The sequence below is a fragment of the Grammomys surdaster genome, unplaced genomic scaffold, assembly GCF_004785775.1.
Source record: "Grammomys surdaster isolate TR1022 unplaced genomic scaffold, NIH_TR_1.0 204, whole genome shotgun sequence".
In the NCBI taxonomy this organism is placed as follows: domain Eukaryota; kingdom Metazoa; phylum Chordata; class Mammalia; order Rodentia; family Muridae; genus Grammomys; species Grammomys surdaster.
In genome coordinates, this window is record NW_021604649.1 from 1,894,893 (window position 1) to 1,909,438 (window position 14,546).

The 14,546-nt window shown below is 43.4% G+C and overlaps 1 protein-coding gene across 2 annotated transcripts in view; it reads left to right on the forward strand.

The window, feature by feature from the left end:
- The first annotated feature begins 9,893 nt into the window (after nt 1-9,893).
- Nucleotides 9,894-14,546, forward strand: part of Slc38a5 (solute carrier family 38 member 5) — an 8,793-nt gene continuing 4,140 nt past the window's right edge. The window contains exons 1-7 of one of the 2 annotated variants that reach the window (XM_028770827.1): nt 9,894-10,003; nt 10,606-10,662; nt 10,750-10,828; nt 11,375-11,490; nt 11,594-11,667; nt 12,326-12,418; nt 12,536-12,614. In XM_028770827.1, coding sequence (XP_028626660.1) covers nt 10,607-10,662; nt 10,750-10,828; nt 11,375-11,490; nt 11,594-11,667; nt 12,326-12,418; nt 12,536-12,614 — 497 coding nt within the window. In that variant the 5' untranslated portion in view covers nt 9,894-10,003; nt 10,606. Of the gene's footprint in view, nt 10,004-10,109; nt 10,234-10,605; nt 10,663-10,749; nt 10,829-11,374; nt 11,491-11,593; nt 11,668-12,325; nt 12,419-12,535; nt 12,615-14,546 lie in introns of those variants that run through there. The other variant, XM_028770826.1, reaches the window with a different exon arrangement.

Here is a 14,546-nt window from a genome sequence, read left to right on the forward strand (position 1 = left end):
CTCTCTCTCTCTCTCTCTCTCTCTCTCTCTCTCTCTCTCTCTCTCTCGACAGGGCTTCTCTGTATAGCCCTGGCTGTCCTGGAACTCACTCTGTAGACCAGGCTGGCCTCAAACTCAGAAATCTGCCTGCTTCTGCCTCCCAACTGCTGGGATTAAAGGCGTGCGCCACCACTGCCCGGCGTTGTTTTTTTTTTTTTTTTTTTATTAAATATAGTACCTCTATGCTATACCTACGTTAACATGTTAACATTAATGACCAGTTATCTATGTTTTAAAATTTCAACCATAAGTATAAAGATGTTAATACGTTACAATTACAAAGCCAAAATTATCTTAAATTATCTTAACCACCCCTCCTTTTGAGACAGAGTTTCCTTGTGTATTATTGGCTGTCCTGGAACTCACAGAGATCCTCCTGCCTCTGCCTTGGGAGTGCTGGCATCAAAGCTATGTGCCAGCTCTGTCCAGTATTTTAGATTTTTTTCAATAGTCAATCTAGTTAGTACCTTCCTTTATATGGAACAACATTTTGCTTTTTAGATTTACTTGTTTTCACTTCACGTGTGTGGATGTTTTGCCAGCATGTATGCTTGCACATCACGTGTGAGCACCATGGATGACAGAAGCAGGCCTTGAATCTCCTAGAGCTAGAGTCACAGACAGGTGTGAGGCATCATGTGGATGTTGGAACTCCCACACTGGTCCCCTGGAAGGGCAGCCAGCACTCTTAATGGTTGTGCCATTTCTCCAGTCCCTTGACATTTTTGTGACCAAAACTCAAAATCTACTTAAGGGTATTAACTTTAAAGAGCTCTACAACATCCTATTAAAACCACTTGTACTCGATTGTGCCTCTTTTATATTCGCCTCTAAAACAAAACAAAACAAAACAAAACAAAACAAAACAAAACAAAACAAAACAAAACGCTCAAGTCTTACAGATACTCCTTCACCTGGTGCCTGCTCTATCATTAACTTTCTCACTTGTTCTCTCTATCCCTAGGATGCTCTGTTCATGCCCTGCTATTTCTCTTTCCACCCTCAGATTTCCCCTTTCTCTCATCAACTTTACATTCTGTTGGAGTTCCGGTGGACTCTCCCACTTTTCCCTACTGTCAGGGTCTTGCTAGATCCTCTGATTTTTCATCCTGCTGCTAGGATCCTTTAATGACTCCTTTTACTGGGCTCTTTAACATACTCTTGGGATTCTGGCTCCCACCTTTCTTGACTCTTGCCCTTTCCAGAACTTCTACTCACCTTTCGCTTCTCTCAGAGGCTTCTGAGTTATTCTGGACCACTGTTCACTGTACAGATCTCTGTGTGAGAGAAAACTGAGGCACACAAAGACGTGGTTCTGTACTTACATAACACTTCTGTGAGTCTCTTATTGCCATAGGGTAAGATCAATACACCCTTTTTGTGTTGATATCAGGCTAAAGAGGTAATAACTAACCTTCATGAAAAGGTAGCATCTAGCACAGATGGTTTAAATAGGTTTATTAGGTATTTCGTTTTATAGCTAATTCCTCCACTGTTGATTCCTTTGTTCTTTGAGGCAGTTATTTTATACAATGTATCCACTAGATTCTAAAGGAAACTGAAGAGATTTCCCCCAGCTCCATCCATCCTACTCAGGTGAGACATCAAAGATGTTGGTTCATTTGTTTGTTGCTTTGTCTCACTGTGGAGACCCGGCTGGCATTGAACTTACAGAGATCAGCCGGCCCCTGCTTTACAAGTGCTGGAATTAAAGGTGTGTGCCACCAGGCCTGGCTACATAACATTTTTTAACTGAGTACTTACTGCTTATACCTAGTAATGACCTAATGCAGACCAAACCAAGGCACTTTTAAATTCAGAATGCTAAGGTTGGACATGTAACTTGGTAATAGAGCTCTGGACTACCATGCAGAAAGCCCCGGGTTCCATCCCAACACTACCCAAAACAGAAGGAAATTAAAAACAGAACAACAGAAAATCAGTGAAATTCAGACTACTATAAGAGAGTTTTCCACTGCGGAAAACATAAAAGAAAGGGACAAATTTCTAGATTTGTCCAACCTACCAAAATTAAAACAAGAGTGATTGACAGTTTAAACAGATCTATAACAAAGAGACTGAAATGGGGATAAAAAGATGTCTGGTGCTGGGCAGTGGTGGCGCACACCTTTAATCCCAGCACTTGAGAGGCAGGCGGATTTCTGAGTTTGAGTCCAGCCTGGTCTACAGAGTGAGTTCCAGGACAGCCAGGGCTACACAGAGAAACCCTGTCTCTAAAAACCAAAACCAAAACCAAAACCAAACCAAACCAAACCAAACCAAACCAAACCAAACCAAACCAAACCTTCTGACTTTTAAAAAAATCCTGATGAAGTCACAGCAGCAGAACTCTACAAGACTTTAAAAGAATACAACAAATATTTCTTAAATTATTTTAAAAAGAAATCAGAAACACAAGAAGTTCCAAACTTTTATGAAACCAGTATTACTCTAATATCCAAATCAGATTAAAGAAAGAAAACCATAGGCCAATATTCCTGATGAACATAGATGCAAAAATCCTGCATAAAATACCCGCAAGCCCAATATAGGCATATATGAAGAAGATCTTCCTCCATAATTAAGTTGGCTTTATTCTGAAGATGCAGGGATGCTTCAATAAACGAACCTAAGCCAATAAATGAAGTAAACCATATACATGGACTTAAGGAAAAAATCCATGATAATTTCAGCAGATGTAGAAGAAAAAAAAACCCTTTTGGTGAAATCCAATTTGCCTTTATGATAAAAGTCCCAGAGAGAGAGGGCGGAGGGAATGTACCTCAATAAAGGGTATATATGATAAACCTACAGCCAACAGCATCCTAAATTGGGAAAAACTCAAAGCAATTCCATTAAAATCAGGAAGGAGACAGAGCTGTCCACTATACTCACTCCTTTCCACTATAATGCATGAAGTGCTCACTGGAGAATTAAAGAGATACAAATAGGAAAATAAGTCATATCATCCTTATTTGCAAGTCATATTGATATTATGCACAAGAGATCCTAAAAAACCCACCAGAAAACTTCTAGAAATTAGTAACAGTTTCAGCAAAGTGGCAGAATACAAAACCAGCTTTAAAACGTAGCAGTCTTTCTAGATATTGGCAACACGCATGATGTGAGACAAGATCACAGTCCCATTCACAACACCCCAAAATATCTAAGAGTAAACATAACCAATGAGGTGAAAGACATCTATAATGAAAGTTTTAGATGTCTCAAGAAAGAGATTGAGGAACTCACTAGAAAATGGAAAGATCTCCCATACTCATACACTGGTAGAATTACCATTATGAAAATGACCGTTCTACCAAAAGCAACCTGCAGACTCAATGCAACCCCCATAAAAATCCCCACAGCATTCGTCATAGAAACAGAGCAAGAAGAACAGGACTGGCCGGGCGGTGGTGGCGCACGCCTTTAATCCCAGCACTTGGGAGGCAGAGGCAGGCGGATTTCTGAGTTCGAGAGTTCGAGGCTAGCCTGGTCTACAGCGTGAGTTCCAGGACAGCCAGGGCTACACAGAGAAACCCTGTCTTGAAAAACCAAAAAAAAAAAAAAAAAAAAAGAAGAACAGGACTGGAGAGATTTCCACTCCAGATCTCAAACTGTGTCATGGAGCTATCGGTGCGTTGGTAATTTTGTCAGCTTGACACAAGCTAGAGTCAGAAAGAGGGGCCCTCATCTGAGAAAATGCTCATAAGATTGGGTTATGGGCAAGTCTATGTGGGCATTTTCTCCATTCATGGTTCATGTGGGAGACCCCATATCACTGTGGATGGTACCACCACAGAACAGGTAGTTTGGGATTCAATAAAAAGACAAGTGGAGGAAGCCACAAGGAGCGAATCAGTCAGCAGCATTTCTCTCTGGCTTCTGCTTCAGTTCCTACCTTCAGGTTCCTGCCTTGACTTTCTGCCCTCACTTCTCTTCATGATAGACTGTGGCCTGAGAGTTCTAATTAATATGAAACAAAGCTTCTCATTTCCCACGTTGCTTTTGGTCATGGTATTTTGTCACAGCAACAGAAAGCAAATTGAAACATATAGTACTTAAACAACATGGTATTGGCACAAAAGCAGAAACATGGGCCAATGGAACAAAATAGAACACCCAAACATGAGTGCACATTAACCTCAGCCATCTGATGTTTGACAAAGGTGCCAAGACATCATGTTGGAGAAAAAACCACCAACATCTTCAACAAATGGTGATTGGAAAACTGGATGCTCACATGTAGAAGAATGAAATTATGTCCATATCTATCACAAGCCAGTCTTCAGAAAAAGTAACTCCAAATGGAGCAAAGATCTAAATGTTCAACCCAAAACACTGAAATTGATAGAGGAAAATGTGGGCAGTATGCTACAAATATAGCTGCAGGAAGTGATTTGCCAAGGAATTAATGCCAACAACTGACAAATGGGGACACATAAAACTAAAAGGCTTCTACACATCAAAGGAACTCATCAAGGGCATAAGGAATCCACAGGATGGGAAAGGATCTTTGTCAGCTACACATCTGAGAAGGATTAGTACTCAGAATATATACAGAACTCAAAAAAAAAAAACCTCACAGATAGTCAATGATCTAGTAAGAAAGGGGGCTGTGAATCTAGTCAGGGTGGCACAAACTTTTAATTCCAATACTTGAGAGGCAGAGACAGACAGATCTCTGTGAGTTTGAGGCCAGCCAGGTCTACATAGCAAGTTCTCACTAGCCAGAACTTTGTCTCAAACCAAAAAAAAAAAAAAAAAAAAAAAAAAAGGGAGTGGGTATGGATCAGAGAATTCTCAAAAGAAAAAAAAATGGCTAAGAAATATCTCAGAAAGTGTTAGCAATGAGGAAAATGTAGATTAAGACTACTCTGAAATTTCATTTACTCCAGTCAGAATGGCTATCAAGAAAACTGGCAATGGCTGCTGGAGGGACCATGGTTGGTGGGATTGGTGGAAATCAGGATCTTGAATTCTCAAAGAGCTAAAAAGAAACATATCACTTGATCTGGCTATACCATCCTTTGGCATATCTGAAGGACTCAGTACCTCACTCCTCTCCATCTCCCTTGAGGATTCATATACACTTGTATAACTGGCAAAGACCCTCCTCCATTCTGTGGACTGTTTCACTCCACCTATTGTCCACCATAACTCTATTCACTAGTCATTGCAATTCCATTTTTAGCTAGGAATAGAAACAACATAAATGTCCTTCAGCTGATGAATGGAGTCATGCAAATATGGTACATATACATCATGGAATACTATTCAGCTGCGAAGAAAAGTGAGATCATGAAATTTGCAGGGAAATGGATGGGTACCAAGTGATGTAACCCAGACACACATGCTCTTTGAATCTTCTTTTTTAAAGATTTATTTATTTATTTATTTATTTATTTATTTAATGTGTGTGAGAACACTGTAGCTGTCGTCAGACACACCAGAAGAGGGCATCGGATCCGACTATAGATAGTTGTGAGCCACCATGTGGGTGCTGGAAATTGAACTCAAGACCTCTGAAAGAGCAGTCAGTGCTCTTAACCACTAAGCCATCTCTCCATTCCTTTATTGGCATTTTTTTTTGTCATTTTCTTTTTTTTTTTTAATTTTTTTATTGGATGTTTTATTTACATTTCATATGTTGTCCCCTTACCCCATCCCCCACCCACCCAGGAACCCCCAATCCCCTCACACCTCCTCCTTCTTCTTTGTGGATGTAACCTCTATCTACCCCCCCACTCCCACCTCCCCACCCTCAAAACTCCCACCCCCTGGGGCGTCCAGCCTTCATGAGGTCAAGGATCTCATCTTCCACCTGTGCCCAGCAGGGCCCTCCACTCTTATATATTCAGCTAAGGCCCTGGATCCCTCCATAAGTGCTCCCAGGCTGGTGGTTTAGACCCTGGGAGCTGTGGTTGGTTGGTATTGTTGCTCTCCTCATGGGGCCACAAATCCTTTCAGCTCCTTCAGTCTTCACTCTAACTCCTCCATTGAGAACCCCATAATCACTTCAATGGCTAGTTGTGAGCATCTGCCTCTGAATATGTCAGACTCTTGAAGACCTCTGAGGAGACATCCATATCAGGCTCTTATCAGCATGCACTTCCTGACTTCCACATCAGCATCTACCTTTGGTGACTGCACATGGGATGGATACTCAGGTGGAAAGGTCTTCAGACGGCCCCTCCTTCAGTTTTTGTCCCTCGCTTTGTCTCCATATTTGCTCCCTTGAGTATTTTGTTGCTCCTTCTAAGAAGGACCGAATCACCCCCACTTGGTCTTCATTCTTTATGGACTTCATGTGGCCTGTGAGTTGCATCTTGGGCATTTTAAGGTTCTGGGCTAATATCCAATAATCAGTGAGTGAATACCATGTGTGTTCTTTTGTGATTGGCTTACCTCACTCAGTATGATAATTTCTAGTTCCATCCATTTACCTAGGAACCTCTCAAATTCATTGTTTTTAATAGCTGAGTAATACTCCATTGTGTAAATATACCACATTTTTTTAATCCATTCCTCAGTTGAAGGACATCTGGGTTCTTTCCAGCTCCTGGCTATTATAAATAAGGCTGCTATGAACATAGTTGAGCATATGTCCTTATTATATGTTCGAGCACCTTCTGGGTATATGCCTAGGAGTGGTATAGCTGGATCCTCGGGTAATGCTATGTCCAATTTTCTGAGGAACCGCCACACTGATTTCCAAAGTGGTTGCACCATCTTGCAGTCCCACCAACAATGGAGGAGTGTTCCTCTTTCTCCACACCCTCGCCAGCATCTACTATCACCTGAGTTTTTAATCTTAGCCATTCTGACTGGTGTGAGATGGAATCTCAGGGTTGTTTTGATTTGCATTTCCCTGACGACTAAGGATGCCGAGCATTTCTTTAGGTGCTTCTCGGCCATTCGAGTTTCTTCTGTTGAAAATTCTTTGTTAAGCTCTATACCCCATTTTTTAATAGGGTAATTTGGTTGCCTGGAGCCTAATTTCTTGAGTTCTTTGTATATATTGGATATTAGCCCTCTATCAGATGAAGGATTGGTAAAGATCTTTTCCCAATTTGTTGGTTGTCGTTTTGTCCTATTGACAGTGTCCTTTGCCTTACAGAAACTTTGCAATTTTATGAAGTCCCATTTGTCAATTCTCGATCTTAGAGCATATGCCATTGGAGTTCTGTTCAGGAACTTTTCCCCTGTGCCCAAGTATTCGAGGCTTTTCCCCACCTTCTCTTCTATTAGTTTCAGTGTATCTGGTTTTATGTGGAGGTCCTTTATCCACTTAGATTTGAGCTTTGTACAAGGGGATAAGAATGGATCAATTTTCATTCTTCTACATGTTGTCCTCCAGTTGAACCAGCACCATTTGTTGAAAATGCTGTCCTTTTTCCACTGGACAGTTTTAGCTCCTTTGTCAAAGATCAAGTGACCATAGGAGTGTGGGTTCATTTCTGGGTCTTCAATTCTATTCCATTGATCTTCCTGCCTGTCTCTGTACCAATACCAGGTAGTTTTTATCACTATTGCTCTGTAGTACAGCTTGAGGTCAGGGATGGTGATTCCTCCCGAAGTTCTTTTATTGTTGAGAATAGTTTTCGCTATCCTAGGTTTTTTGTTATTCCATATGAATTTGAGAATTTCCTTTTCTAACTCTGTGAAGAATTGAGTTGGGATTTTAATGGGGATTGCATTGAATCTGTAGATTGCTTTTGGCAAGATGGCCATTTTTATTATATTAATCCTGCCAATCCATGAGCATGGGAGATCTTTCCATCTTCTGAGATCTTCTTCAATTTCTTTCTTCAGAGACTTGAAGTTCTTGTCATACAGGTCTTTCACTTGCTTGGTTAGATTCACACCAAGGTATTTTATATTATTTGCAACTATTGTGAAGGGTGTCATTTCCCTAATTTCTTTTTCAGTCTGTTTATCTTTCATGTAGAGGAAGGCTACTGATTTGTTTGAGTTGATTTTATAACCAGCCACTTTGCTGAAGTTGTTTATCAGGTTTAGGAGTTCTCTGGTGGAAGTTTGGGGGTCACTTAAGTATACTATCATATCATCTGCAAATAGCGATATTTTGACTTCTTCCTTTCCTATTTGTATCCCTTTGACTTCTTTTTGCTGTCTAATTGCTCTGGCTAAGACTTCCAGTACTATATTGAATAGGTAGGGGGAGAGTGGGCAACCTTGTCTAGTCCCTGATCTTAGTGGGATTGCTTCAAGTTTCTCTCCATTTAGCTTGATGTTGGCTACTGGTTTGCTGTAAATTGCTTTTACTATGTTTAGGTAGGGGCCTTGAATTCCTGATCTTTCCAAGACTTTTATCATGAAGGGATGTTGAATTTTGTCAAATGCTTTCTCAGCATCTAGTGAGATAATCATATGGTTTTTTTCTTTAAGTTTGTTTATATAGTGGATTACATTGATGGATTTCCGAATATTGAACCATCCCTGCATTCCTGGGATAAAACCTACTTGATCATGATGGATGATTGTTTTGATGTGGTCTTGGATTCGGTTTGCTAGAATTTTATTGAGTATTTTTGCATCGATGTTCATAAGGGAGATTGGTCTGAAGTTCTCTTTCTTTGTTGGGTCCTTGTGGGGTTTGGGAATGAGTGTAATTGTAGCTTCATAGAACGAATTGGGTAGTGTTCCTTCTGTCTCTATTTTGTGGAATAGTTTGAAGAGAATTGGTATTAGGTCTTCCTTGAAGGTCTGATAGAATTCAGCACTAAAACCATCTGGTCCTGGGCTTTTTTCTTTATTGGCATTTTTAAGTAGCTACCCTTATACCCAAAGGTAAGTGTAGCTCTCACTCATTCTCGAAAAAGTTGTTTTTTTTTTTTTCAGCACATGGAGACCATTAATACAGACACCAATGAACTGACTGTGGTGTGCCCATTCCCAATGGATATACACACAACACAACCTCTACGTCGAGGGCTTGGAGAGCTTTATAAAGAGAGGTAACAAAGGTTGTCAGAAGAGGATCAGTGCATTGGCTGAGAGACTATATAGGACAAGGTAGCTCCACCCATACAATCTCAACAGTATAGTTGCCTATGCAAGACCAGAAACAATGACATTAGTTGACACCGGTGGTGGGAAAAAAAATCTCAAAAGGCCCCACTTGTAAATAAAGTCATGATGTCTATAGGCAGTTCATAACTGCTCAAAGAGGGAGAATCAATCTTGCCCAGGGATGAGCTTCCCCAATTGGTTCTCCAGTATGCGTGGTCAGCCCTAAAAGCATAGATAGTCAAGCAACACTGAATAGACTCAGCAGGGTGTATTTATGTATGTATGTATACATGGAACAATAACAAAGTAAAAAGAACAACAGTAGAGATAATACATGAAAGCAGAAGGGCGCCTTGGAGGTAGGGGAAGGAAAACAGCTGGAAGCAGAGCAGGATATGGTAATGGGGGGAATGAAGACCATCAAAGCATATTTCATACATATGTGAAGTGTCATAGTGAGACCCACTATTTTGTACAATTTGCTAATTAAAAAAGACAGAGTTTACAGGTTTCGGTGGGGATTGCAGAGACAATCTTACCCTGAGAAACACAGGAGGATCTGGGAGGGGGACTTGGGTATTGTTGGCAGGCTCATTATCAGGAGGGGAAAGGTTTAAACTTATACGGGCTTGGGAGGCACCCCAAGCTCAGAAAGCGGTTCAAGTCTGGAAGTGTCTCCTAAACGATTTCTCTCAGGAGAGGAGAGTTTAAGACTTGATAGGGGTCCAAGAAAACTCCTCTAGAATCTAGAATGGAAGTTGAATGCAAGTCCCTGGGTCAGGCTTTTCCCCCCTTTTCTTTGTAATGCTGAGGACTGAAAGCGCTTCACCATCTAGTTACATTCGTATACGGGTCAGTTCTGTCCCAGGAAGGGGGGCATTTCAGTTTGCTTCAGTCTCTGCTGAAGATATTCAGAACCGGAATAAAAGCAGTTTGCAGCACTGGGGCTGGGGTCTCTAAGCTGAGGGGGGAAGGGCGGCGCTAGGAGGGGTGGGGCAGACAGGTGACACGTGTCCCTGCTAAGAGCCAGCCGGAGAGAGGTGGGGGCGGGAGATAGGGACAGAAAGAGACAGAAAAGGGCAGACGGCGCGAGAGTCAGAGTCTGCCCTGTGAGAGGAAAGTCTATTTCCTACTTCAAATGGCCATTTCATGCGCTGTGGGGTGGGTCTTTCTGTATCTCTCTGTGTCTCTCCTTCTTTCTATTTATCTTTTCTTGCCTTCTTTGCCCCGGGTTTCTAAGAAGCTGTTTTCGGTTCTCCTCCCCTAATCTTCATATCTATCTCTCTCTCTCTCTCTCTCTCTCTCTCTCTCTCTCTCTCTCTCTCTCTCTCTCACTTTTCTCTCAGGCTTGTCCTCAATTCTTCCACTTCTTTGCCCCTCTTTCTTCTCTGTCCCTGTTTGTCTCTCTGGCCAGTCGCTCTGAATTACATCTGTTGGTCTCTGCGGGGCTCCTCTCCCCGTCTTCTAACTCTCGTCACTTTCTAGTTCCGTTGTTCCACTCCTGACCCTCCTACCCCATCTCTTTGCCAGCAGGATGGAAATGCAGGAACCAAAGATGAATGGAACCCTCTCTACGGGTGCCGCTGCGGGGTGAGTAGGGGATCCAAGGAGCCAGGGTTGTTGGGAAAGAGGTCAGGGTTACCTTTTCATCAGCCTTGGTTTTTCTTCCCTATCCAGCTACAGGCAGGAACGCGAAGGCTTCCTGCCCACAACCCATAGCCCTGCTCCTGGGAGGAAACCTGTTCAGTTCTTGGATGTAAGTGAGCTCGCAGGACCCGTGCAAGTCTCACCTCCCGTATCTATTCCCAACCCCTTCTCCTCCCTAGCTACTCCCCGGTCTAGCTATCTCCCTGGCCCAGCTATTGGCTCCTCAGTTGCTGTCATCTCTAGATACCCCTTTTCCTCAAATGCTCTCGCTCTAGTTCTCTCTGTTGCTTAGTTTCTTCCTTCCCATCTATTGCTTCCCTGCCCTAGGGACTGTTCTCCCTAAATATTCTCCTCTTCTGATTTGGGCTCTTCCCCCTCTATTGTTTCTTATCTCCAGATGTTCATCTGCAGCCCCTTGCATTTCCAGCTGCTCCCGCCAGACTTGTCTCATACTTTTCCTTTCCTAAGCTCTCCCTTTCCCGTTTCTTGCCATCAACTTTCCCTTTCAGCTTCCTCTTGTTTCCTGTCACTCCTCATGGATGTCTCCCCTTCCCAGTGGTCTCATCTTCCTGTCCTTCCCCGGCTTCACTCTAGCCTCTTGTTCTGTTTTCCCCCTCCCCGTCTGTGATTGCTGGATCTTGCCCCTTGCCAACAGTTTGAGGGGAAGACATCATTCGGAATGTCAGTGTTCAACCTCAGCAACGCCATCATGGGGAGTGGTATCCTGGGGCTGGCTTATGCCATGGCCCACACTGGAGTCATCTTCTTTTTGTGAGTCTATAGGTGGCTTCTCGGGGGCTGGGGGTGTTGGTCAGTGGTGTGGAGGGCTGAGTGGGAGACCTGGGCCAAGACTCAGCTGAGCTGTGTGTTGTAGGGGTCTGCTGCTGTGCATCGCCCTCCTGTCTTCTTATTCCATCCACCTCCTGCTCACCTGTGCCAGTGTTGTAGGTGAGATTCCCAGCCTCCATCCCCATCCTCTGTGGACCTCCAACTCTAGATTCCAATCCAGAGCTCAACTCAGACCTGGAGCCCCAGCCCCAGCCCCACTTTCTTGATGTCTGATTGCAACTCAGATCTGACTCTGGATATAACCATTCTGACCTCAGACTCCAAACTCAGCACCCCAGTTCCCACACTCAACTCCCTGTATGACAGATCCTACATTTAACCCCAGTCCCAGACTTTATCTGGAAGCCTAGATCACCACCTCTCAGTTCCCAATACCCACCCCTTTGGCCACCATACTCTCTCCGGTCCCAGACTATTACATTCCATCTCTTATCCCCTAACCCTCAGTCTTCAGGTCCTCCTAACCTGGAAACCAGCTCTGAAATCCTAAGACCTCTGCTTCTCAGCAATCATGGTCCCAGGATTCTCTCCCTTCATGGTCTCAGTCTATAGTCTGTCTCCCAAGCCCCAGGTCTTCGCCTTCAGCCTTTAACCTCTCTCTGGCCCTCAGATACTACTTCCCAGATTCACTAATTCCACCTTAAAGTATATAGACCTCCACTCCAGCCTCTCTCAGTCATAGCTGAATTACAACTCTCCTTCCTAGCCTGGCTTTCCCAAACTCACAGGCTATTCTTTCCTGCTTCCTCATTCACAGGTATCCGCGCCTATGAGCAGCTGGGACAGAGGGCATTTGGACCTGCTGGGAAAGTGGTGGTGGCCATCATCATCTGCCTGCACAATGTTGGGGGTGAGGTCTTGGGGAAGGTCAACTGGGGGAAGAGGGTAGACCGAGTGAGGTAGGCTTTCCCAAGGGTGGACTGGGAGAGAGGGAGTCCTGATTAAATATTGGCACCATCTGCACCAGCTATGTCCAGTTACCTGTTCATCATCAAATCTGAACTCCCCCTGGTTATCGGCACCTTCCTGCACATGGACCCTGAGGGGTGAGTATATAGTACCTCCCAGACTGGCCCTAACCCTATTTGTGACTTCTAGCTATCATCTTCAACTCTGTGTCCACCTGCCTCTCACATGCTCTGTTTTGAGACTACTGCATGCTAACCGTGACAGACTATGATTCCTGTGTATTATGAGTCAATATTACATGTGACCATAGGTCACCACAGGACTCTGGTAGACTCTGGCTTTGAGACTTCTTCAGGCTGATTTTTGCTGGCAGCTTTCTCTGTATGCTTGGTGCGTGCTGATGTTGACCACACGTGTGTGTGACTGTACAGACTCAGTAGATGTAGACTCTGGATTTGACTCGGTAACTGTTGGACTGGCTGGTTCTCTCTGGCCAGCCATGTGATGGGTGACAGCTGGGTCCCGTATGCTGCGATTGATCCCAACCATATGTGTTTGACACTTGGCTACTCTCATTTTTCCTGTTTAGCTGATGCTGGGTTCATCGGGCTGTTGGACTCTCTCTAGCTCTAAATGTGTGATTGCTGACTCTAGTGGTCTGTGGGTCATATCGGCTGTGTGCGCTCTGTCAACTCCATCTCCTTGTTTGCTTTGGCGATTATTGTATGGCAGATCCGCTCAGGCTGTGTGTGTGTGCTCGGGGGAATGGAGGTCCTCTTGATTGTGGTTGCAACCGTGTGTGTATGTTTAGACTGTTAGACTCCAGATTCACACTACTGGTACAGTGTCTCAGTTTTTATTATTTTTTTAAAAATACATACACAATGAAGTTCCAGGTGTGTTCATTTGTGCACACAGCACACACTGCAGTACGTTTTTTTTCACTTGCGTACATCTTTCTGCCTTTTTTAAAAAAAATGTGGATGGAACCCAAGATCTCTTGCATGCCAGGAAAGTGCTCACTCACTGAACTGCTCGCCCCTAACTCCCTCTGCATATCCTTTTGTTGTTGTTTTGACACAAAGTCTCTTTAGATAGCTCTGGCTGTCCTGGAACTCACAATGTAGATCAGGCTGGCCTCGAACTCACAGAGATCTGCCTCCCAAGTGCTGGGGTTAAAGGCATGTGTCACCACGTCTGGCTTTCTATATACCTTTTTGAGAGGATTTTTGCCCTGTAGCCCAGGCTGGCCTGGAATTTGCCTTAGTTTCACAAGGGCTGGAATTATAGGTATGCACCACCTTGCCTAGTGCCTCTGTATATTTTGACATACAGGTTTGTATGTTTAGGGACCAGTCCCTACTCTAATCCCGTGGACTTTGGTGCACATGTGTGATTTGGTCAGTTTAACTCAGGAGTAGTTTTATGAGCCTGTCTGACAGTTTTAACTAAGAGCTTTGTTTTTATCTGTGTGTATCCTGTGAAGTGCTTGGTTTGACTCTGAAACTATCCAAATATGACTAGGTATGTCCAAGTTTTCTTTTTTCCCTCTGCCTTGATGGAGTTCAACTCGGGGCCTTTGTACATGCTAGGCAAGTAAGTGTCTTTACCAGTGAACGACAGCCATATCAATTATAACTAAGTCCCACTGCATATGTAACCAAGATTTATTCTACTCAATTGTGTCTACGTGATAGGAAGAGAATGTGTGAATGCCTGGAACATAGCAGGCACTCAGTGAAGCGACTATATGTTGTACATGTGTGTTCTCGTGTATGTGCACATGAATGCACATGTGTGTAAAGGCTGGAAATGGATGTCAGGTGTCTCTTTTATCTCTCTTTACAGTATTTTTTGAGACTAGACCTCCCATTGAACCCAGAGCTCACCAATCAGGTTATAGCAGTGTGCCAGTAAGCCCACAGGATCCTCTGTCTCCACCGCCCATCCACAGCCCTGAGATTTTGCTAGAGATCCAAACTCGGGTCTTCATGGTTGCCTAGCAAGCACTTTACAAACTGACATATATATATATATATATATATATATATATATATATATATATATAT